The 24523-nt window shown below is 36.7% G+C and overlaps 1 protein-coding gene across 1 annotated transcript in view; it reads left to right on the forward strand.

The window, feature by feature from the left end:
* Positions 1–24523, forward strand: part of KDM4C (lysine demethylase 4C) — a gene marked incomplete at its 3' end in the record, with an annotated part of 240575 nt that overhangs the window by 95919 nt on the left and 120133 nt on the right. Inside the window, exons 6-8 of the mRNA XM_039217112.1 lie at positions 5308–5357; positions 19333–19436; positions 23335–23472. Of these exons, the coding sequence (XP_039073043.1) occupies positions 5308–5357; positions 19333–19436; positions 23335–23472 (292 nt within the window). The remainder of the gene's footprint in view (positions 1–5307; positions 5358–19332; positions 19437–23334; positions 23473–24523) is intronic.

The following is a 24523-nucleotide window of genomic DNA, read 5'->3' on the forward strand; positions in this document are numbered from 1 at the left end:
CTATAAAAGGTATGTTAGGATAATTCATGTGAAAATTTCCAGGTTGTGTAGTCATTCTCTCTCTCATAGAACTCAGTGGCTATCCAGTCAAAAGTGATTATGCACACTGAATAGCAGGTAGCTTTGGAAAGTAGTAGATGATAAATACTACATGAAAAATATAACAGAAGGGCTCTGGGAGAAAGGGGTGACAGAAGGGGTGAGATTGCTGAGATTTATAGTGGTCAGTGAATGCTTCAAGGAGGAGATGGAATCTGGGCTTGGAAGGCTGGGATTTGAAGTAGAATGGATGTAACTGTTTGAGGTGAGGAGTGGGGTTAAAGCCCATGGAATAATTGGAATAATTTATAGTCTAGAGTCTTAGAGAAGACTGTTGATATTTAATGCTAGGGCTAAATTATATGTGTGGGAGGTCCTTGAAAGCCAGGCAGTAAGGAATAAATGGTCTTTTTTTTTTTTTTTTTTTTACAAATAGTTTATTGTCAAATTAGTTTCCACATAACACTCAGTGCTCATCCCCACAAGTATCCTCCTCCGTGCCCATCCCTCCTCCCCCCCACATCCATCAGTCCTCAGTTTTTGTCAGCATTCAAGAGTCTCTCATGGTTTGCCTCTCTCTCTTTCCCCCACCATTTCCGCCCTTCTTCTCCCCCTTGTTCCTCTGTCAAGTTCCTCCTAATCCTCCTATACGTGCAAACATATGATATTTGTCCTTCTCTGCCTGACTTATTTCGCTCAGCATAACACGCTCAAGGTCCATCCACGTTGCTACACATGGCCAGATTTCATTGTTTCTCATTGCCATGTAGTATTCCATGGTATAGATAAACCACATCTTTTTGATCCATTCGTCCGATGATGGACACTTAGGCTCTTTCCATGTTTTAGCTATTGTGGAGAGTGCTGCTATGAACATTGGGGTACATGTGCTCCTATGCATCAGCATTTCTGTATCCCTTGGGTAAATTCCTAGCAGTGCTATTGCTGGAGTTCTATTGTTAGTTTCCTTAAGAACCTCCACACTATTTTCCAGAGAGGCTGCACCAGTTTACATTCCCACCAACAGTGCAGGAGGGTGCCCGTTTCTCCACATCCTCGCCAGCATCTAGAGTTCTCTGATTTGCTCATTTTAGCCACTCTGACTGGCGTGAGGTGGTATCTCAGTGTGGTTTTGATTTGTATTTCCCTGATGAGGAGGGATGCTGAGCATCGTTTCATGTGTCTGTTGGCCATCTGGATGTCCTCTTTGGAGAAGTGTCTGTTCATATCTTCTGCCCATTTCTTCACTGGGTTGTTTGTTTTTCGGGTGTGGAGTTTGGTGAGTTCCTTATAGATTCAGGATATCAACCCTTTATCTGATATGTCATTTGCAACTATCTTTTCCCATTCCGTTGGTTGCCTATTAGTTTTGTGGGTTGTTTCCTTTGCTGTGCAGAAGCTTTTAATCTTGATGAGGTCCCAATCGTTTATTTTTGCTCTTGATTCCCTTGCTTTTGGGGATGTGTCAAGTAAGAAGTTGCTGCGGTGGAGGTCAAGGAGGTTAAATGGTCTTATGATAGTGTTTTGAGCACTCTAGCTGCCCAGGGAGATTCAGGCAGAGTGTTTAATTATCATAATAGTCTAGTTGGTGGCAAATCAAAGTTGAAATTGATGCAATGCTAAGGGAGATAGATACGGGGTTTTGGGTATAGAGCGCATAGGATTTGTAACTGGCAATGGGAGCAGAGAGACTGAGAAATCAGGAAGAGTTGACTTAGTTTGGAAGGCTAAGGAAAAATGGAGTTATGAATGCTTGGAGAGAGAACCATTTTAAAGGAAGAAGAAGTCATGAATTTCATCTTGTGTATGTTTAAACTTCTGAAGTGATGGGATATTTTCATAGAAACAGCTAGGAACTTTTCCAGGCCATAGTGAGGTCTATGGTAAGTCCCTCTGCATATGGGCCCTCCAGCTTGTCTCTGTTTAGTCACAAGTTCCTTTTGCTACATAGATTTTAAACAGGTAGGAAAATGATATGCTCTGATTGGGCTGCATAGACTAGAGAGGGTAAGGCCAGAGGCAGGGTGACCATTTAAGAGTTGAAGCAGTACTGTGTATGATGGAGAATTGTGGCCTGGATCAAGATGGTAGCAGTGGGGCTAGAGAAATAAATGCATGAGATTCATGAGACCTCTCTTGAACAGGTACAAAGTAGAACAGATACAACTTGGGGATTGATTAAATAAGGGGAGTACAACTACAGACAACTCCAACATTTCTGGAAAGTTGGATGGGTGGAAAACTCTGGAGGAGAAGCAGGTCTGTCAGGAAGAGGTTGGAAGATTCAACTTTGGACAAATTGTATTTGCGGGTTGTTAAATGGATTTGTTGAATAGCTGGTTTGTTTCAGAGGTTCAGAGCTCAAGAGATGCTTGGAATGGAGATGTGGTTCAGCACCACAAGGAAGGTTGTGAAGCCTTGAGTGAAGTTGGTTCTTTCAGGGAAAAATGTGGAAGCACTAAAATACGGAGTCCTGGAGAATGTCACTGTGAAGTTTGGCAAGAGCAGAAGGAAGACAATCATTGGAATTGAGTTAGATCGTGAAACCCAAGGAAAGTGAGTGTTTCAAGGATATGGCAAAAAATTCCAGAGAGGACCACGTAGGTAAGGACTAAAAAATATGGCAACCTTTGTCCAAGCAGTTATGTCAAGAGTGATAAAAATAAGATTCAGGTTGGAATGGATTCCAGGGTGAATGGGAATGAAAAATCTGGGAGTATTTTCCTTTTCCCCGTATCCTTCCTCTCCTCCATACCTTCTATCCTGCAGAAGCAGGAATATAATTCATCACTTAAGAGTGACAAACGTCAGCAAACACTGAGCATCTGCTCAGCTAGTGCTTTCTTCTAGGGGAAAGACACTCACACTTACCACTAAGGAGCTTGAGAAAAGAGCAGGGAGGCACAAAGGTAAAAAAAATTAAAAAAAAAAAAATTCTGAGTGCCATGGTGGAGGTCTGTATTCCATATGGCTGATACAGCAAAAGAGGGAAGGGGAGGCTCTCCCTTGGATGAGCTCAACTCATCCAGCTCAACTCAGGGTGAGCTTGGAAAAAGGAGTGTTTTTGTTGACTGGACGAAACTGAGGGCATGTAAAGCTAAGAAATAGGGAATGGAAAATGGTGGAGTTGTGAAATAGCAAGGACACTGGAAAGAGCTTCAAATGATTAGTTAAAACCAAAGATCAGGTTCGATTGGAACATCTGAAAAGTTGTCAAGATTGCAGCAGGCCTGTATGCCCTCCAGAGGAGTTTGGCTTCTGTCCTTCAGGTTACAGTCAGCCATTGAGATGGTTCAGGGCTTTGTCATCATCAGCTGTAGTTTGCAGAGATGACGTTAGTATGCTGTGGAGTGTAGTTTGGAAGAATGTGGGGAGCACACCTGTAATCTTCAGTTACATCTTAGTGGCTCAAAGATCAAGCTGCTTCAAGGCGACACACTTAGTGTGTTATGGTCATGTGTCCAATTTGAAGATTTGTTACATGTGTAGCATATGGAGAAAATCTTTCTGATGATTAGCTTCTAGAAAAGTTTTATAAGTATCCTTTTAGAAGAGGACTTTACCATAAATGTTGGGTATGTGATTTTGTTTGGGTTGTGAGGGCTGAAAGACTATGTCAGAGATATTCATTATCCTTATATGTATGTTTATACTTATGTTTATAATTATATTTATATATATATATGTTTATATGTTTTCTTTGAATAGATGATTGAATCTCAGATTAATGAACTTTAAGTTTGATGCCAATTTTTCAGAAAAGAAAATCTGGATGTATATTTCCATCCATGTCTAGCCATTTGTGGGCAAGAAGTATATACCTGTTACATGTGTGCAAGTGTGTGTGTGCACATGCACGTGTGTGTATGAATGTTATGGGGGACATGGCCCTCTTGTCTGGGACATGTAGAATTTTTTTCCCTTTTCTGGGTATATTTGGTGATGTAAACTGGGGATTGAAAACTGGTAAGAAGTGGCCAGTTTATAAATAAATTGGATGATTGTCATTTAGTTATCCTAAAGTTTTATCTTCCCAATTCAGTTGGAATAATTTCACTAACAGTGCCTTAAGGAATAGGATGTATGGTTGAATTTTCTTTCAGAGAATTGCCTAGTTACATCAGATCCAATTAAATTTTGCATATGTTATCAGTGGCATTAAATGCAACCAAGTGTGGTGTTAAGTAAAATGAGAAAAATTATTTTAGTAAAACGTAACTTGTACTTCATATGTATTGAGCTAGTAAACATAGCATATGTAGGTCTTAAGAATATCATTTTTACTTAAAACATGAAATAATCATTTAACTTTATTTTTAATATCCTTAAATTTCCTCATTAAAGTGCTTATAAGATTATATAATAAATTTTCAGATTGTTTAAAATTTGTAAGTTCCTTGTAAATAAGTTTAAGTATTTCACTTTTGAAAACACCAGGAACTAGCAATGAGTATTTCTGTACAGGGTGACTATTTTTTTTCTATAATCAAGATTTTAAAAGTCACAAAATCAATAAACGGTACTTTCTTTTTGCTGGTAATTTTTTATTTAAAATTTATTTGAGGGCACCTGGATGGATCAGTTGGGTAAGCATCTGACTTTGGCTTAGGTCATGATTTCATAGTTTGTGACTTCAAGCCCTGCATCAGACTCTCTGCTGTCAGCTCAGAGCTTGGTTCAGATCCTCTGTCCCTAACTCTCTCCCAGCCCTTCAAAAATAAATAAACTTTAAAAAATCTATTTGAAAGGTATAATGTTCTTAGTATTGGTGGAAGTATGAATATTGCTATAATAATTTTGTGTTTTATCCTGATATCAATAAAAACCTTTTGAAAGCTTAAAAAAAGCACAGCAACCTAGGTTTTCTTAAAAACAAAGGCAAAAGTAACCAACAGCAAAACATAAAACATACAACCAAAAATAGCCCTGGATTTCTGGGTGCTTTGAGTGTTGGAAAAGAGGTTTTGGTCTCCTTTCTGTGGCTAACTGCCTCCCTTGTCCAAGTAGTTTACTGGCCTTGGGCCTTTGTTCCCTAATTTGTAAAATGTAGTTGGGATGATGAGCTGGGGTATTGAAATAGGTGGTTTATAAGTTTATTTTTCTTCTGTCTAGTGTCCAAGGGATATGACTATGTGATTGGTTTTCTTATCTCAGTTTGTCTGTGTGGAATTTGGCGTTGTTTTCTTTGTTTTTGTTTTACATGACATTATCTTAGGATACTGAGAGCAGTTATAAACCTAAAATTTTTATTTATGTTTAAAATTTTAGGTATGCAATACCCCCGGAACATGGAAAACGACTTGAAAGACTAGCTCAAGGTAAACTTGCTTTATATGTTTTTCATCTAGACAGATTCTTTGTTTTTGAGGTATCTTTACAGTGTGGAATCTCACTTTGTTAGTTTTACTCTTTTTAAGTTAATGACTTTTTAATGTTTTTCTAATTGAACAATTAAATTTTATTCACATTACTGTGTGAATATTTTTTCCTGTTGCATAGTCTTCATGATTATTTTAGTTGGCTGCTTAGTAGTTCATCAAGTAATTGCACTTAACTATTTTGGTTATTTCCAATATTTTTTTCTCTTTTATATAATTTTTAGTACAGATATACATATATGTAACTTATTTAACATTGTGCTAATAATATTTTTCCTATTTTATTATTAAAATTTTAAGTGTTTATTTATGTTAGAGAGAGGGAGAGAGAGACAGAGTGCAAAGTGTGAGCGGTGGGGGGTGGGTGAAGAGAGAGAAGGAGACACAGAATCTGAAGCAGGCTTCAGGCTTTCAGCTGTCAGCACAGAGCCTGATGTGGGGCTCGAACTCATGAACCGTGAGATACTGACCTGAGCTAAAGTTGGACACTCAGCTGACTGAGCCACCCAGGCACCCCTATTGTTTTCTTTTTTTAAGTTACTCTGTTGAGATAAATCCCAAAGAGTACTGATGCTGCATCTCAGGGTGCAGGTATTTCATGTTGTCCTATCATTTCACCAAAGGGTTGTGTTAAATCTCCTTCTGACTCCTGATTTGGCACCCTGGGTGTGGGGTTGCTCTTATGGAAGTATAAAGATAATATAACCAGATAAGCATGAGGGTATATGCTTTCTTAGACTGGCAAGTTTTTTTAATATTTATTTATTTTTATTAAAAAAATTTTATTTTATTATTATTTTTTAATGTTTAAAAAAAATTTATTTCTGAAAGAGAGAGACAGAATGAGGAGGGAAGGGTCAAAGAGAGAGAGGGAGACATAGAATCTGAAACAGGCTCCAGGCTCTGAGCTAGCTGTCAGCACAGAGCCCTGTGCGGGACTCAAACCCAGGAACCGTGAGATCATGACCTGAGTTGGATGCTTAACCAACTGAGCCACCCAGGCGCCCCAATATTTATTTATTTTTAAAAGAGAAAGAGAGAAAGAGAGAGACAGAGGCAGAGTACAAGCAGAGGAGGAGCAGAGAGAGAGAGACGCACACACAGAATCTGAAGCAGGCTCCATGCTCTGAACTTTCATCACAGAACTAGACGCGGGGCTTGAACTCACAAACCGTGAGATCATGAATTGAGCTGAAGTTGGATGCTCAATGAACTAAGCCACTTACGTGCCCCTTAGACTGGCAAATTTAAACATACCTTAGTGGAAATTGATTTTTTTTTTTTTTGTGGCTTTGTCCATCTTCATAAGGGCTAAATGAAGAACTCTATTAATGGTTTCATTGTGTACCCACTTGTATTACAGAAGGTGCCTTCCTCTTTTCTGACAGAAAAAAACCTTGCCATATCTGTTAATACGAGGGAGGAGAATCATATTCATCCCCTGTCAGCTTCATCTGTTTTCCCTTTGCAAGGAAGAAGTAGGCTGGTAGTGACTTATTTCTAGGGGAAGGTAGAGTTCCATTTGAGTGACAGCTAGCCTAAGACATTCTGCTTCTTTTATCCAGGATCGAATCCTCAGTGACCATTGTCCTTTTAGTCAGGTGCTGATCTGTTTTATTGGTGTTTTAGGTTTGCCTTCTAGTAGGAAAGGATTTTTGTTCTTACATTATGTGTGTTTTCATTTGATAATGAAATGGGGACACTGAAAACCCCTTTCATTGACTTCACAGTTTTGAACAGAAGTTGTTAATGATATCTAAAAGTTACTTTCCCCTCAAATTATAGAAGAGTATTAGAAGGAACAGTTACAGTATCACATTTGTCAGAAGCATTATTATAATTTTGGCAGGCTAATAACTATAAAGCCTTAGTATTTTTATAATGTAATACATTGTAGTAATAATAGCAATGTAATTGTAATCTTGAACTTTGTTAGGGACTATTTTCATGAATATTAAGGTGGATGAATCCTGGTTCTGGATAATAGATTAGAACACAGCTGAGAAAATGATTACCATAATCCTTAAATACACAGGCAATGAACTTTGTGCTAAATCTGTATGCTGAACAGATCTGTATGCTCTTCTCTATAATAATTATTCCACCATTTTCTCTTTGCCTCACCACCAGAGAACTTTTAAAATGGAGCCAATGTAAACTTTACAGTATAGAGTCACACACTAAAATTTCTGCTATAAATTGTCTGTGAATGCTTTGACATAAACTGTCTGAAAATGACATTCTAGGAAAGTGGGTGCCATTTGTTTAATCAGTAAGAGGTTAATAAACTTGAAGGATGAACAAGAACTTTAAATCAATTGCATGTTTATTCAAAACTGTTTTGCAAGATTATTTTGAGAAATGACACAGGGAAAAGACCCTATGAGACAGTAAAGGAATCCCATCCACTGACCAGATGCCAGCCAAATTAATTGAATTCTGCTAAATAATTAAAATGATAAAATAATGCAGTAAATGTGATGGAACATTATAGGATGTCTAGGTCAAGGCAGCACTTGATACATAAAATGAAAAGCAGCCGGGGATATTTTCCATTATCTTGTCTGCACATCATAATTATCACACTTGCCTTTTATGCATGAATGCTTTCATCTTTGGTTTCTATTGAAATCTTGATTGACTGTGGCACCTACAAATATTTTATCTGAAAGACATTAAGCCTGCATCTAATAAAGCCAGGAGTTTGATTTTGCCCTTCAGCTGCTTTCTCATTGATATAGTTTTTTTCCCCAATATTATATGTATGTAAGTATAATAAAAAAAAACCTCAAGTGAATTGTTGGAATTTTTATACTTGTTATGTTTGCCTATGATGCCATTACATTCTTTCTAATTTTTGGTTTGATACAACTGAATGGAAAATATAAAGGAGAATAGAGATATAATGTTAAATCATGAATGACAGTTTTGAACATTTTCACTTTTTAGACTGTCTAAATCTCATCTATTTTAGAAATAAGGCAATATCTTTGCTGTTCTATTGAGTTAAGCAACATATGGATTAAAGTAAGTTGGGAATGACTAAAAAATTTTGTGAAGGATTATATTCCACTAGTTTTTTATTGTGAATAAAATGCCAGTATTAAAAAAATTCAAGATGATTTACTGTGGTCAAAATTTTGGCTACTGGGAAAAGAGTATGTGAGTTAGGGCTTTGTGCGTCTGAGTTTGGAAGTATGCATGATCAGCAGGAATCTTGTTTCAGATGACAGTATAGTAGAAGTGTATAAACTGATTCTTTTACTTGTAGCAAGTATTTTAGTTGTGACTTATTAAAACAACATTTGGCAAAGAAGATGAGTCATTATTATGAAGGATTAATTTGCCTTTTAAAAACAGTTTTTAACAGTTTTTAGGGGGGGGTGTTTTAATGACTTACTAGTCTTGAATTTAAGCCTGTGGAGCAGAGAGCCTTAGCCTGATTGCAGGAGGTAGACAAGAGTCTTGTGGGTGGGATGCAGGCAGTATGTGGACTCTCTGAAATTATACTCAAAATTGGTCATTTATATGGATTTCTGGGAAGCCATCTTTAAATCCCTTCAGAGGCTTTGGCCCAAAAGATTGTTAACCTGCTGTCAGGAGACTAGAAGAGCAGCAATAAATAACAAGTCATTTTAGTTTTATGAACAGATTGTAAACTGATCTGTTCTCATACCTCTGTCTTGGAATTAGAAAAATATACTTGTATCAGCTCTCCAAATGATAAATACATTATTACCTTAAGCATGCATTTAGCTGATGATCTTGAAAATATCATATTAAAATGCCTAGTTTTGAAAGGCTAATAAATAATAATATCCCTGTTTATTTATAAGTCAATTTTAAGGGACCCTCTAAGCCATAAAAAATGAAGCAGTTAAATGATATATTCTCTGCCTTCATGCCTAACTCATGCCTTAGGCATGGAGATCATTGCGTGGTGTGTCAGGGTATGTTATTTTCATCTTTCTATCAACTGAGTTACATTAAGAATGGTGCAACAGGCCCTAACTTAATTTTCTTATGATTTGATGTCAGATATCGCTGTCCATGTTTAAATATATCTGAATATTTTATGCCCAGCTGCATTCCTAGAAGGATTTTACGTGTTGGGCAATAATAGATAACATACACCAAGCTAGCATAATTTGAATGTAGGGTGAAAGACAATTTTCTAAAAAAATGACAGCAGAGAATGGGAAGGAAGAATTCAGGAAGGGAATGTCAGCTAGCAGGGAGGAGTTACTATGGAGGAAACTTAGGAGTACTTTGATTCTGTGGGTGGAAGCTGAGTCAGGAAAATTCTGGTTAGCTTGACTGTGACCTATTTGAGCTCAAAGTTCTTGGCTTGGGGAGCCCTTGATCTATGACTGTGTGGTCCATGTGTCATTTCAAGGGGACATAAGTGGGATCTGAAACAAAGTGGTCTTAGGAATGCAATAAGAAACCATATGTAATGACCCAAATACTTGTTACATTGGGTAGAAATTTGAACTCTAAATATTCTGACAGCCAGCTTGAAATGGAAAAAACTTAACTCTTACTGTGTTCAGGAGATAAAATAAGGTGATTGTTTAGGAGAACCATCATCCTTCTCAAGACCATGATCAGTGTGAATTTCTCCTGGTGCTCCTCTGGAGTGCTCCATGGAGCTCTGTCTAGTAGTGATGTTGGTGGGTCGTGGGACACTGAGAGCGGAGTAAAGCCTGTTTTGATAGATTATGAGACATGTAGAGCTGAGTTAACCTTACAGTGTGATAATTTTCTACCCAATCTGAATTAATAACACCACAAATGGTAGCACAGAGAGGTCAACTATAGCTTAAACCTCTAACGTTGATGTTTTACGTAGGGATATGGGTAAGAATTACCAAGTTTCTCCCCAGATACTGTAGCTCATTGGATCTTTTCATTAATAAACTTGTTAAGAAATTTCATGTGTAAATTTAATACATCTATCTAAAAGTACTTCTCACAGAAGAAATCCTTCCATATCCTTTTTCTGTATTCTTTCCCTTACCATTTGTTTTTATGGTTGCTATATATATATATCAGTCATATGAATATTGCACAAACATTTTAAAAACTCTATTAAAGCATACTTTGGTAAATTTCAATTATATTTAATTGAAATTATCATAAAATCTATTGCTAATATGGGCATATAGTCTACATGTCCGATTTCTTCATCTTTCCTCATTCCTTTCTTCCCTTCATCCTTTGTTTCCAAACTGACTAATAACTAATTTAAACTTCTCCAAACTAATATTCTCAAATCCATAGAAATAGTTACTAAACTTTGATTTCTAATCTTTTTCCAAGACTGAACCTTTACTGACTTAATAGCAACAGTATGTGTTTATGTGTGTCATACGATATTGGAATTTTAAAAGAATTCCTTTGTAATAGCCAATATATTAGAAAATGTAAACCAACTGACAGTTTGGAGAAATTTTTATCTGAAGGAAAGGATATATTTTTAGAGTAGATCTTCTCTACCTCTAAAAAAATTTAAAAACATTTAATGATTATTTTGGGAGGTCAGATTAATTGTGGTATGATGTACTCAAGGCAAAAGCCAACCCCTTTAAATATACAGTTCACTGAGTTTTGACAAATATGTACAGTGGTGTAATTACCACCATTATCAAGATACAGAACATAACCAATTCCCTGAAAAGGTTCTCTTGTGCCATTTCCCAGTTAATCCCTTCCCACAGCTGTTGGCAACCACTAATCTTATTTCTGTGCCTAAAAATAGAATTTTACAGTATGTAGACTCCTGTGTCTTCTTTCACTTAGAATAATGCTTCTCACATATGATCACTTTTCCTTTGAATACAAGACATTATGTTCAGTAGATGCAACCTATTACTTGAAGAAAGGTTATGGGATTCTACACTTCCCATGCCGCACAACTCCTAGCAGTACTTTATTAGTCTTTTTAAAAAACTTTGTTTAATATTCATTTATTTTTGAGAGAGAGACAGATTGCAAGTAGGGGAGGGACAGAAAGAGAGAGGGAGACACAAAATCTGAAGCAGGCTCCAGGCTCTGAGCTGTGAGCACAGAGCCCAACACAGGGCTGAAACTCATGAACTGAGAGATCATAACCTGAGCCGAAGTCGGACGTTTAACTGACTGAGCCACCCAGGTGCCCTGGAAATGAGACAGTTTTTAAAGGCTTAGTAACCATTGACCTTTCATGAAAACACCCCCAGTCAGCTCTCTAGGTCTCTTGGGACTGTGGTCCCCTTTCTCAGCTAGCAGACTGCAGAGATAGTGGAAAAGGAAGATTTGTTGAACTAACATGATGACTGGACTCAGTATAGTTTAAATGAGTAATAGAGATAAAAGGAATGGTTACTATTTACTGAAAATTTACTGTGTCAAGTATACCAACTAGATTCTTTCTTTCTTCCTCCCTCCCTCCCTCCCTCCCTCCCTCCCTCCCTCCCTCTCTTTCTTTCTTTCTTTCTTTCTTTCTTTCTTTCTTTCTTTCTTTCTTTCTTTCTTTCTTTCTGCTGTTTGCTAAGTGATTCATTGCCTATGTATAACACTCAGTGCTCAGCTCAACAAATGTCTTCCTTAATGCCCCTTACGTTTTTACCCCAGCCCCCGCCCACAACCCCTCTAGCAACCCTCAGTTTGTTCTCTGTCTTTAAGAATCTCTTATGTTTTATCCCCCTCCTTGTTTTTATATTATGTTCGTCTGTTTTGTATCTTAAATACGTCATGTGAGTGAAGTCATATGATATTTGCCTTTCTCTGACTAATTTCACTTAGCTTAATACCCTCTAGTTCTAGCCACATAGCTGCAAATGGCAAGATTTCATTCTTTTTGATTGCCAAGTAATATTCCATTGTATATGTATTGGTATGTGTGTATGTATATATATGTATATATACATGTATACCACATCTTCGTTATCCATTCATCTGTCAATGGACACTTGGGCTCTTTCCATACTTTGGCTGCTGTTGATGGTGATGCTATAAACATTGGGGTGCATGTGCCCCTTTAAACAGCATGCCTGTCTCCCTTGGATAAATACCTAGTAGTGCAACTGCTGGGATGTAGAGTAGTTCTATTTTTAATTTTTTAAGGAATCTCTATACTGTTTTCCAGAGTGGCTGCACTAGTTTGCATTCCCACCAGCAGTGCAAAAGAGATCCTCTTCTCCGCATCCTCGACAACATCTGTTGTTGCCTGAGTTGTTAATTTTAGCCTTTCTGACTAGTGTGAGGTGGTATCTATTTGTGGTTTTAATTTGTATTTCCCTGATGATGAGTGATGTTGAGCATTTTTTTTTCATATGTCTGGTAGCCATTTGGATGTCTTTTTGGAGAAGTGTTGATTCATGTCTTTTGCCATTTCTTTGCTGGATTGTTTTTTGGGTGTTGAGTTTGATAAGTTCTTTATAGATTTTGGATACTTAACCCTTTATTTGGTATGTTATTTGCAAATATCTTCTCCCATTCCATCAGTTGCCTTTTAGTTTCACTGATTGTTTCCTTCTCTATGCAGGAGTTTTTTATTTTGATGAGATTCCAATAGTTCATTTTTGGTTTTGTTTCCCTTGCCTCTGGAAGAGGTGAGAAGTTGCTGCAGCAGAGTTCAGTGAGGCTTTTGCATGTTTTCTACTCTAGGATTTTGGTGGCTTCTTGTCTTATGGTTAGGTCTTACATCCATTTTGACTTTATTTTTGTGTATGGTGTAAGAAAGTGGTCCAGGTTCATTTTTCTCATGTCACTGTCCAGTTTTCCCCACATAATTTACTGAAGAAACTGTCTTTATTCCATTGGAAATTCTTTCCTGCTTTGTCAAAGATAAGTTGGCCATTATGTGTGTGGGTCCATTTCTGGGTTCTCTGCTCTGTTCCATTGATCTGAGTGTCTGTTTTTGTGCCAGCACCATACTGTCTTGATGATTACAGCTATGTAATATGTCTTGAAGCCATACAATCTTGGAGGGATTGTAATGCCTCCAGCTTTGGTTTTCTTTTTCAGGATTGCTTTGGCTATTTGAGGTCTTTTCTCATTCTGTACAAATTTTAGGATTATTTTTTCTAGCTTTGTGAAGAATGCTAGTGTTATTTTGATAGGGGTTGCATTGAATATATAGATTGCTTGGGGTAGTATTGACATTTTAACAATATTTATTCTTCCAGTTCATGAGCATGGACTGTTTTTCCATTTTTCTGTGTCTTCTTCAGTTTCTTTCATAAGCTTTCTATAGTTTTCAGTGTATAGATTTTTCACTTCTTTGGTTAGGTTTATTCCTAGGTATTTTATGGTTTTTGGTGCCAACAAGTTTTTTTTAGTGGAGGCAAAATTCATATAACATAAAATAAACTATTAACCATTTTGAAGTGTACAATTAAAGTAGGCTCCACACCCAATGTGAGGCCTGTGCTCATAACCCTGAGATCAAGAGTCAGATGCTCTACCGACTGAGCCACTCAGGTGCCACTAGTATATTCTTATTGTGTAATCATCACCTCTGTCAAGTTCTAAGAGAATTCCATCACCCTAGATGGAAACCCTGTATTTATTAATCAGTCGTTCTCTGTTCCCTCCCATTTCTCCCTCTCCCCTGACAACTACTAGTGTGCTTTCTCTCTAGGAATTTACCAATTTAGAATATTTCAGTATACATGGAATCGTACAATATGTGACCTTTTGTGTCTGGTTTCTTTCACTTATCATGTTTTCCATTTTATAGCATGTATCAGTATTTCATTCTTTTTTATGGCTGAGTAATATTTCATTGTGTGGATATTATCACTTTTTGTTCATCCATTAATCAGTTGATGGACACTTAGGTTGCTTCTACCTTTTGACTATGGCTAAGTTATTTGTGCATTATCCTGTTGGATTCCTGTAATGATCCAGTGAGGAGAGCCACTGTAGGCTCTCTATGGAGTTTCTTCAAAAAAATTTAATATAGGGGTGCCTGGGTGGCTCAGTCAATTAAGCGTCTGACTCTTTGTTTGAGCTCATGTCATCATCTCACAGTTTGCGAATTTGAGCCCGACATTGGGCTCTGTACTGACGGTGCAGAGTCTGCTTCGGATTTTCTGTCTCTCTTTCTCTTTGCCGCTCTCCTACTCTCTCTCTCTCTCTTAAAATAAACAAACTTAAAAAAATTAAATTTATAACTACTGTTCCTCTTCTGGATATATATGAAAAGGAAATGGAGTCATTGTTTAGGAAAGATATCTCCACTCTCATGTTCAATTGCAGCAATATTCACAGTAGCCAAGACATAGAAACAATCTAAGTGTCCAATGACATTAGCAAGTCTCCATTAATAAAGCAAATGTGTTAAATGTGAAGACAATGGAATATCATTTCATCATAAGAAGGAAATTCTACCATTTGTAACAACATGGATGAATCATGAATTTGTTATACTAAGTGAAATAAGTCAGACAGAGAAAGAAAAATACTGGATGATCCCACATGTGGAATCTAAAGAAATGAACATACAGATAAAGAGGACAGATTTTGGTGGTGGTTCCCAGAGGTGATGGGTAAGGGAAATGGTGTAAGGTGGTCAAAAGGTACAAACTTAAAGTTATAGGAAGAATAAGTTTTGGGGATGTGCTGTACAGTATGGTGGCTATAGTTGATGTATTATATCTGTAAAGGTTGCTAAGAGAGTAGTTTTAAGCATATGAAAAAAATGTATCATCATTTATGATATGATAATTATAATTAAAATCATTTATCATCACAAAAAACTTACTATATGAAGTGATGGATATTAACTAAACTTATTGTGGTAATCATTTCACAATATATACATGAATCAGATTCTTACTCTGTATACCTTAAACTTACAATGTTACATGTCAGTTATATCTCAGTAAAGCTTGAAAAAAGAATCCAGTGAGGAAGATAATAATAGCATCCTAATTGTACAGATGGGGAAACTGAGGAGCTGAGAGATTACATGGCTGTTCAAAGCTACATGAGTGTTGAAGCTGTGTTTGGAATCCACATCTCAGTAAGACTCAGCAAGTTCTTAACAACTATTATTCTCTCTTGTTCTGCTGGCCATATGGACAAGGTGAAGGTGGCTTTAAATATTTCAAACAATTAGGTGTTTGGTCTAAAACTTAATTGTGCTATTTAATAACACTTTTTCAGAGTGGTAAAAGAGAGAGGAATGTTGGTGCTCAAGTAAGCTTGTGTGATAAGTACCTGTAAGAGGGGATTGGATCAGATTTATACAAAAATCTCATAACATAGTTTCTCTCAAATATTCCTACTAAAATATCCCTATAGGAGAAGAAAGTAAAACCTCACCCCCCACAACACTAATGCAGATTTGGTGTCTTGCTCCCCTACCTAATATGTTTGTTTTTATGTAAGAATAAACCAGGTGACCTAACATGACAAAAGTAGATGGTGCAGAAAGATGTGACAGGTTTATTCTCTGTGTTCTACACCTGGCATATTAGCTGATGAACATGGGTGTTAGGTGTGGCAGTGGGAGGCTAGCTGCTGTTTCCACTACTAGATCATTGAAGGGTCAGTGCAGAACTTTTTCCTTATTGGAACTTCTTGATTTCCAAGATCATGGAAAAAGTGTGACTGGTAAACGGGAAAATTTTATGGAATGTTATAGTAGTAACCTTAAAATATAACTTTTAGAGACTACTTCTTCCAAATAAATTATTCAAAACTTTAAAAAGAGAACATTAATGGGGCGCCTGGGTGGCTCAGTCAGTTAAACGTCTGACTTCCGCTCAGGTCATGATCTCACGGTTCGTGGGTTCGAGCCCCACATCGGATTCTGTGCTGACAGCTAGCTGAGAGTCTGGAGCCTGTTTCAGATTCTGTGTCTCCCTCTCTCTCTGACTCTCCCCTGTTCATGTTGTCTCTCTCTCTCAGAAATAAATAAAACATTAAAAAAAATTTTTTTAAAAGAGAACATCAAGAAAGCAAATACTAGAGTAGAAAAAATGATTCTGAAAGGTATATTTTAAAGAACTTATTTGCAAAAACTTTAACACATACTATGTTTTTTCTTTTCTTTGTGACTCTTGAAAAACTCAAATCATCTTAAGTTGAATTTTTTACTTAAATGTTATCTTTTCTGCCAGATTTTTTTCTGCATTTTTTTCTTCTTTTAAATTTCTGAGAGAGAGCGAGAGAGAGAGAGAGCAAGCAGGGGAGTGTCAGAGAGAGAGGGAGACACAGAATCTGAAACAGGCTCCAGGCTCTGAGCTAGCTGTCAGCACAGAGCCTGATGTGGGGCTCAAACCCATGAATTGTGAGATCATGACCTGAGCCGAAGTCAGACGCTTAACCGACGGAGCCACCCAGGCAACCCTTTTCTATCAGACTTTTTGTTGTGTTTTATGCAGGCAACTCCAACGCATTTTTTTAACTAATTATGAAAGATAGTAGCACTTCTTCAGCCAGCATAGTTCTGAGTTTTTAAAAATATCATTTTGTATCTACAAGTATTCTGATTTTACTGACTTGTTAAATAACATACTTTTCATACACTGTGGAGTGAGGGTGAATACGAACTCTGTACTCCTGCAGATATTTTGAGGTAAAATTCATTTTGAGGCACATGCTTTGAACATAATGTGTGCTGTATACGAGGTGTTTTTCAGTGATGTCAAATATAATTCTGATAGCCTGTTGTAAATACAAATTCTAAACCAATGCAAAGTTTTTAATATACTGTAAATTATCTTCCTCCAGTGGTTTTCCAATTTAAATTAACTTATGACCAGTCACCACATTGTTCAGGTCCTGATTACAAATCCATATCAAAAGAAAATTAAATAGACTCCTCTTTCTTCATTGATTGTAATTTAAAACTCAATTCATTTAGGATGCACAAAGTTACAGATTTGAAAAGTTTGCTAAATCCACTTGAATTGTAATATTAAAATATTTCCATGGGTTGTGTGTTTGGGGACCACTCTGCCATGCTTTACTGTCTGTGGTGTAAGACTCAGGACTTCTTATTGTGTAGATATAGCCATTACCCTAGTGTGGTATTTTCCTCCATTCACTAAAGTCCGCATTTTTTTCATTGGGTTGTTTACTTGGTATAATGTTTTATTTTCTACTTATGTATAAAAAGTATTAACCATAAACAGAGGGCTGCATCAAATGACCATATAGGGCAAAATTATTCCTTTTATTCTCATTGGTTTTATAGGGAATAGTAGTATTTCTGTTGTTTCCTTTGGCATGTACTTTCTTAATATTGTCAACGTTTTTAAAAATTCAAGTGCAGATATTTAAGCAGAACATCCTTCCTTTTTTACAGGTGATTCCTTATAACCTAATGGCTCTTTCCAGGCTGGCTGATTTATTTCCTTCTGATGAGCACATACACCATGGTGGCATCGATAAAGTCTTATTTACTTTAAAAATATTCTTTTGAAACAGTTCCATGAGGTTAAAATGGTTCATTGTTAGTTAATGAGTACTGGTGATCCTTTTATCAGATTGGTCATGAGCTTGACCTGTTTGCATGTAATGAAGCACAGAGTTAGATCAGTAACATTTCCAGTGGCGTTCTCTTTATTTTGGTAGTGGAGGTGTTAAACAGCACCTCTGCTTCTTTCTGCTTTACTCATATGCATCCCCTTGTTTTTCTGGTGACTTCTGTCTTCCTTTAGGGTTTTCTCTCTAGGATTCTCCTCTGTCTTTTCCATGTGTGCCTTTCCCTTTTTGCTTTCCCACTGTCTTTGGCATGGTCGTGTTTCCCTCTGACTGAGGAAGGTGAAGAGTGGGGCATCATGCATGCTCATTTTCTTCTAGCTGAGCATAGCTGAATTAATGAGAGTGTGCCTCAGACAGAACTGCAGGAATGGAGTCAGTGGTGGAGAAAAATGACTGTGATTTGGTCCATGGTATACTGTTAGTGAAAGGTTTGCTTACATGTTAAGCTTCCTCATTTCAGGGACTCCTCAAAACATTGCTGTCACACAGGCCGGTGGGGCAGGTGTCCAAGCATTTGACTGGTGCTGGCCAGGAAGTTGGGTCAGGAAATTGATAGCAGCTAATTTTTTTTTAGCTTTTATTTAAATTCTATTTAGTTAATGTACAGTGTAATATTAGCTTCAGGTGTGCAGTATAGTGATCTGACACTTCACCCAGTGCTCATCACAAGAAGTGCGCTCCTTAATCCCCATCATCTATTTCATGCATGCCCCTACCAACCTCTCCTTGGTAATCATCAGTTTGTTCTCCATAGTTAAGAGTTTGTTTCTTGGTTTGTCTCTCTCTCTCTCTCTCATTTCCCCCCCTTGCATTTGTTTTCTTAGTTTCCACATATGAGTAAAATTTTCCCAAAGAACACAAAATTACCAATTTAAAGGGATTCATGTACCCCTATGTTTATAGTAGCATTATCTACACTGGCAGTTAACTATTTTAAATTAATGAAAAGAAACACAGAAAGGTGGGAAACTGCTGCATTTCTGTTCTTTGCCACGCATTTGGACAATTGCATCTGGAATGATAATTTCTAGGAGCCTTTTTTAAAATGAGAGGTTTCTTTATGACAATGCTTATTTACCTTTCCTAACCATCTTTATTACTTTGTACATTTATCAGTTATAAGGCAGATTGAATTAAAATTTGTTCACTGAAATTTGTAAGGCTTAGTAATTTTATATATTATGAAAACAATTCCTGGGAGCTCTTTTTGTGAAGCAGGGCAACCTTTAGTAATATAAATATGTATTTCTTAGTTTTTAAGAATTCTGACTCTAATTTTTAGAACCAGGTTTTTTTTTTTTTTTTGATGGTGGAGTTGGTCTCTATTTGCATAAGGCTGTCATTCAGTGAGAATACTAGAACATAGCTTTATAAAACCTATCTGAAATTTTAACATAATTGACACATTACACTTATATTTGTTTCCATTTAGGTTTTTTCCCAAGCAGTTCTCAAGGGTGTGATGCATTTCTTCGCCACAAGATGACACTGATCTCTCCCTCAGTACTGAAGAAGTATGGCATACCCTTTGACAAGGTATATTAGTAGTATTCTTTAACATTAATTTTGTGTGTGTAGTATTTATATTTAAGACAAATGTAACACAAGCTAATATATCCTCAACTTCAAATAGGAATTTTAGGATGTGGGTAGAAAAATTCAGATTCTTGTTTTATAATGTAACAGTTATTTGTCTAATTACTAAATTGAAATTACTTTTATTTCAGGCTACATTAACTAGATATTTCTTGCTGGTTATAGTTTACTTATAACAATACTGAAAATAAAATGCAGAACATCTGACAAATAAGATGTAGCACTTGTACACTCAAGTCTTTTATGTGAATAACATAATTTATGCATATGTGATCTATTTTTTAAAAAGAATATGGAATGATTACTGTTAGCAGTTTGGTTGGTTAGAGTCAGTGATTATGATATCAGTATGTTGCTTCTAAACACATTCAGACATAATACAGTAGAAATTTCATTATGGATAAAATTGCCTGATGATTTAAGAATCAGATATTGCTTCTTTGGAATATTTCTAAAGATTAAGTTCTGTAAGACTCAGTACATGCTAGATTCCTCTATTTCTGTGTCCATGGGCAGTTATTGAGTCAGAATTATTATGCATGAGAACTTTTATGTGAAGAAGCCAAAAGGAAAAAAACAAAAACAAAAAATTAATTATTTTAAATGTTTATTTACTTTTGAGGGGCTGGGGGGAGAGGCGAAGAGAGAGAGAGGGAGAAACAGAACTCAAAGTGGGCTCCAGGCTCCATGCTGTTAGCACAGAGCTGGACATGAGGCTCAAACTCACGCACCGCGAGATCATGACCTGAACTGAAGTCAGATGCTTAACCAAATGAACCACCCAGGTGCCCCAAAAAACAAAAAATACTTTTGACCAGATAAGTAAAAGCTCCCTCTCAGAGGAGGATTTAGTAATTAGCTCCTTGTAGAAATATTAATAAATAGCTATGCCCTCTTCATCTTTTTTCTTCATTTTTAATTTGACTTTTCTTCCTGTAATCTTTGCTGTTTTTCACCTCAGATTTTCAATTGTGACTAAATCTTTACCTCTTCTTAATCTCAGGCCCTTAAAGTGCATTCCACCTCCCACCCCCAGCTTTGTTCAAAGTGGGAGTTTTGCAAGGACCAGGAATCATTCTCCAGCTTAAGGGGGTCCATGCTCATTCACAAACCATCTATGCTGTATTCACGCATAAGATGAGACATATCTGTCTTGTGTGACAGGGATGCTCTCACTAATGTTTTACTCACATAGTCTTACCCATGATGAAAAGCATTCCTCTGAGATGGGCACTGTGGAAGGTGTGCATGGATGTGGAGAGAGGCTGGTGATGGACTGCAGTATTGTCACTGTGCCCAGTGTTACAGAGGGCAGGGGGTGTGTCCCTGAGATGGGCCACTGCCACTATGGCACTGTCTTTCTTGCAGGTACCTCTGGGCACTGGGTTTTTCAGTCTCAGACACATCATCAGCGAGGGATTTTTTAGGTGGTTGACATTAGCTTGATTAGACACTTTAAGTTAGAGTTTTAGAAGACAGAGGAGAATGAGTGGACTAGGGTCTTGCTGAAGGACAGAAAATCCTTTATGATTTTAAGGCTTATGATAGATATTTGACCAAGCTGGTCATTGGAGAGGGGATTATTTTAAGTAGCAGGACTGTGGGGTTTTTTTATTTCCCCAGGATGGAGGTCTTGGAGCTTCTGGCTCCTTTCCAAGTTTTGGGGAGCAGAAGGCAGGTGCCCCCTGCATCTATCTCTGGGCTGTGGCTCCTCAATACTACTTGGTAAATCACCAGATGTTCCAGGCTCTCCTCTGGTCTCTTGAGGATGGACTATTTTGTGGCTTCTGAAGACTCCAGTGCCTCACCATCTGACTGGCAATTGCAGTTTTTCATATGAAGTACTGTCACTTCCTCTTCTATGTTGAAGAAAGATGTGTGATAACTCTGCTCCTCAAGGAGCATATTCTCTGATAATGATAGTGTAACATGGGACAGAGTATTGTAGGCTTCCGATTAAACTTCTCAGATTTATTCCTGATTCTGTCACTTGGGAAAATTACATAATTTTTCTAAGCCTCAGTTTCTTTAGCTGGAAAATGATGATAACAATAGTACCTACTCAATAGGCCTGTTAGGAGGATGAAAAGAGATGATCTATATAAAGGGCTTTGCATAGTACATGTTATACAGACACATTCTTTTTCCTCAGTTCGACCCTCTTTTTAAGCAATCATTTCATAGTTGGAATAACATTATTTTCCTCCTTTCAGTGTATTTTATGTAATCATATAGGTATGTGCATGTATATTCAACAAACATAATGTCTGCTTTTAGATCATGTGCACTTTTCAACTTTTATTATATGGAATTGTGATGATTGTTTAGTTTTATAATAAAAGGGACTTGTTCTTTTTTGTCACTCTATTTTCTGACCTGTATATTACACAAAGGCAGTAACTTAGCCTTATATTTTGGCTAACTGGTACTGATCTGTTTCTAGAAATTATACAGAAGCATAAAATTGAGAGTCCCATTCAGTGGAACATATGCTCGTTTTCAACATGGCAAGAGCAAGAGTTTCTAGGTAGAGTAGAAAAAGACTGTGGATGGGAGGCAGTGGAGCAGTGAAGATAGTCTCCTTATTCCAAAGGCAGCAGCCCTACTCTCTTCCCCATCTGTGTAGGGTCATAAACAGTTGATGAGGGTGAGTTTTATTTTATCACATAGTACAGGGAAGTGCCTAGTTTCCAAGGACAATTATAATTAATGAAATTCAGTGAGACCAGGAAAGGAGAGAACCAGGCTGTGTTCTCATGTGGCTCAGAATGATGGAACCGGAACCATGTTGAACACTGATAGCCATTCTCTGCCTGCCAGGTGGCAGCTGAGTTGCTGCTCATTGCCATAGAACACCTGCTGGGCTGTCATGGGGGAGAAGGTGATAAGATCCATTTCAGGATTGCTGGGAAAGAAAATACACACACAACATTTTAGCATCCCTGAAATGGCAACTGAGTTGCATTGTGTACACCTGTATTTATACAGTGTGTCTCCTGAATGTTTACATACATGTACCTGCCCACATATTCATTTCTCAACATTTTAGGACTGAAAATGAACCATGGGTAATAAATTTGATAATCCGTCATAGTGTAGGTAAATTTAAAAAAAAAGCACCAAAAATTTTTTGCGTTACTATTTTTCTATAGCTCATGGTATATTTTGTGTGTTTTGGTGATTATGAAAGGCCGTAAGTCTTCAATAAATAAGAATGGAATAACTATATTTTTCATGTTTGTCTTTAAGCTCTGACTGGTTTATTCAAGTTACTTACACATACATATTTGAATAATTCTTTTGATAAAAATTTTATTACTAAATGGAACACAGTTAATTAAATGTTTTCTGAGTATTATGAAAGAATAATTTGGTGAATACCACAACTCTTTAGCAACAGAATTAATTGTAAAGCCTGTTGAGCATGCATTATTAAAGTTCTTTTTAGCTCTAACAAACATCAGTCAAAATATGTCCTGTGAAATAACTCCAGTAACATTATTTTTTTAAAGAATTAAAAATATACACATTGATTACTAACATGAACAAATTAACTTGCATAACTTAAAGATATCTTAAAATAAAATATCTTTGATTATGGTTTGAATGATTGAACTACATTGCCAGAAGATCACACCCTGTTTATAAAAGTCTTTAAAGTTTCCTGAAAAACTGTTAAAGGATTGAATAAAGATCTGGAGGAATTTCTTTTATACTGGATAGCTCTGATATGATGGCATTTTTTTCTTTTTTTTTTAAATAGGAAATATATTTTAATTGTCTTTGCAATTTGGAAAGTCTGATAATTGGAAAATATTATATGTTTTCTACCCTGCAGATCACTCAGGAGGCTGGAGAATTTATGATCACTTTTCCATATGGCTACCATGCTGGTTTTAATCATGGTTTCAACTGTGCAGAATCTACAAATTTTGCTACAGTCAGATGGATTGACTATGGGAAGGTTGCTAAATTGGTAAGTTATGCCTCAAAAACAAGGCATAAATTAAATATGTATTCTGGTTATTGTAGTGGGAAATCTAAGATCATGTGCAGCACTTCCCCCCCCCCCCCATTGTTACTGTGTGTGGCTCACCATGGTAATTTTTTTTCAGACTAGGTATATTTGTTTTACATGGTTGTTATCATTTGTAGCTACAGTTTTCTGTTTTGAGATTAATGTGGAGCAGTTTACTTTGAGAGGTAATTTATGCAGCTGATGTTTGCTTCCTTTCTTAAGCCACCAATTATGTTTTTGTGAAATTTCCCAGTGGCTCCCTGTGGCTCCATTTTAGGTAAAGACTTGGCTCTCTCCATACTGAATTTAGTCTATGGCTTAGAAAACAACTACTTATAGATGAAAGTGTCTGTAAAAATTGTAGTAAGAGGTTAAGGGAGGATGGTAAGAAGAAATGATTAAAACTGCCCTTATTGCAGAAATAAATTTCTTGAAAGTAATGCAGAACACACTTTAACAAGAAATGTATCTTTATGTTGACTTTGGTACAAAATTTTTCATCTTCTGCTCAGTATATTTAATTTAGTTCACATACTGTGTATTTTCATTCACAAGAAACAACTTCCATTAAATTTAATTAGTTTCCCCCCGTGGTGTTAAATAGAAGACATCTTCAAAGAGATGGTAGCTTACATTAAGTTGCTTTGTTTCCTATGGCTTTGAAGGCAAGGATACAGGCGGCAGAGGGCAGCTATGAATGAAACGATGTATTTTACAGAGTATGTAAAATTGACACAGATTTAGTGGAAAATGACAAATAACAACTTATGTGGCTATATCTTGGCCACTGCATGGTATAAGCGAGTGTTATTCATTCTGCATTGATAAAACTTGTATGTGGAACCATTGTGAACTTAGACATATATTCAGGAAAGAGAACACTAGGTTTAATTTACATGTGTATTCAGAGAATTACATAATGTATTAAAATAAAAATACAGCCTTTTCATAGCCTAGGAACCATTTGTATGGATTTATGAAAAAAGGGAAGGCTCCTGCTATTAGAAGA

This window comes from Hyaena hyaena, unplaced genomic scaffold (assembly GCF_003009895.1).
Source record: "Hyaena hyaena isolate Hyena2069 unplaced genomic scaffold, ASM300989v1 scaffold_675, whole genome shotgun sequence".
Lineage (NCBI taxonomy): Eukaryota > Metazoa > Chordata > Mammalia > Carnivora > Hyaenidae > Hyaena > Hyaena hyaena.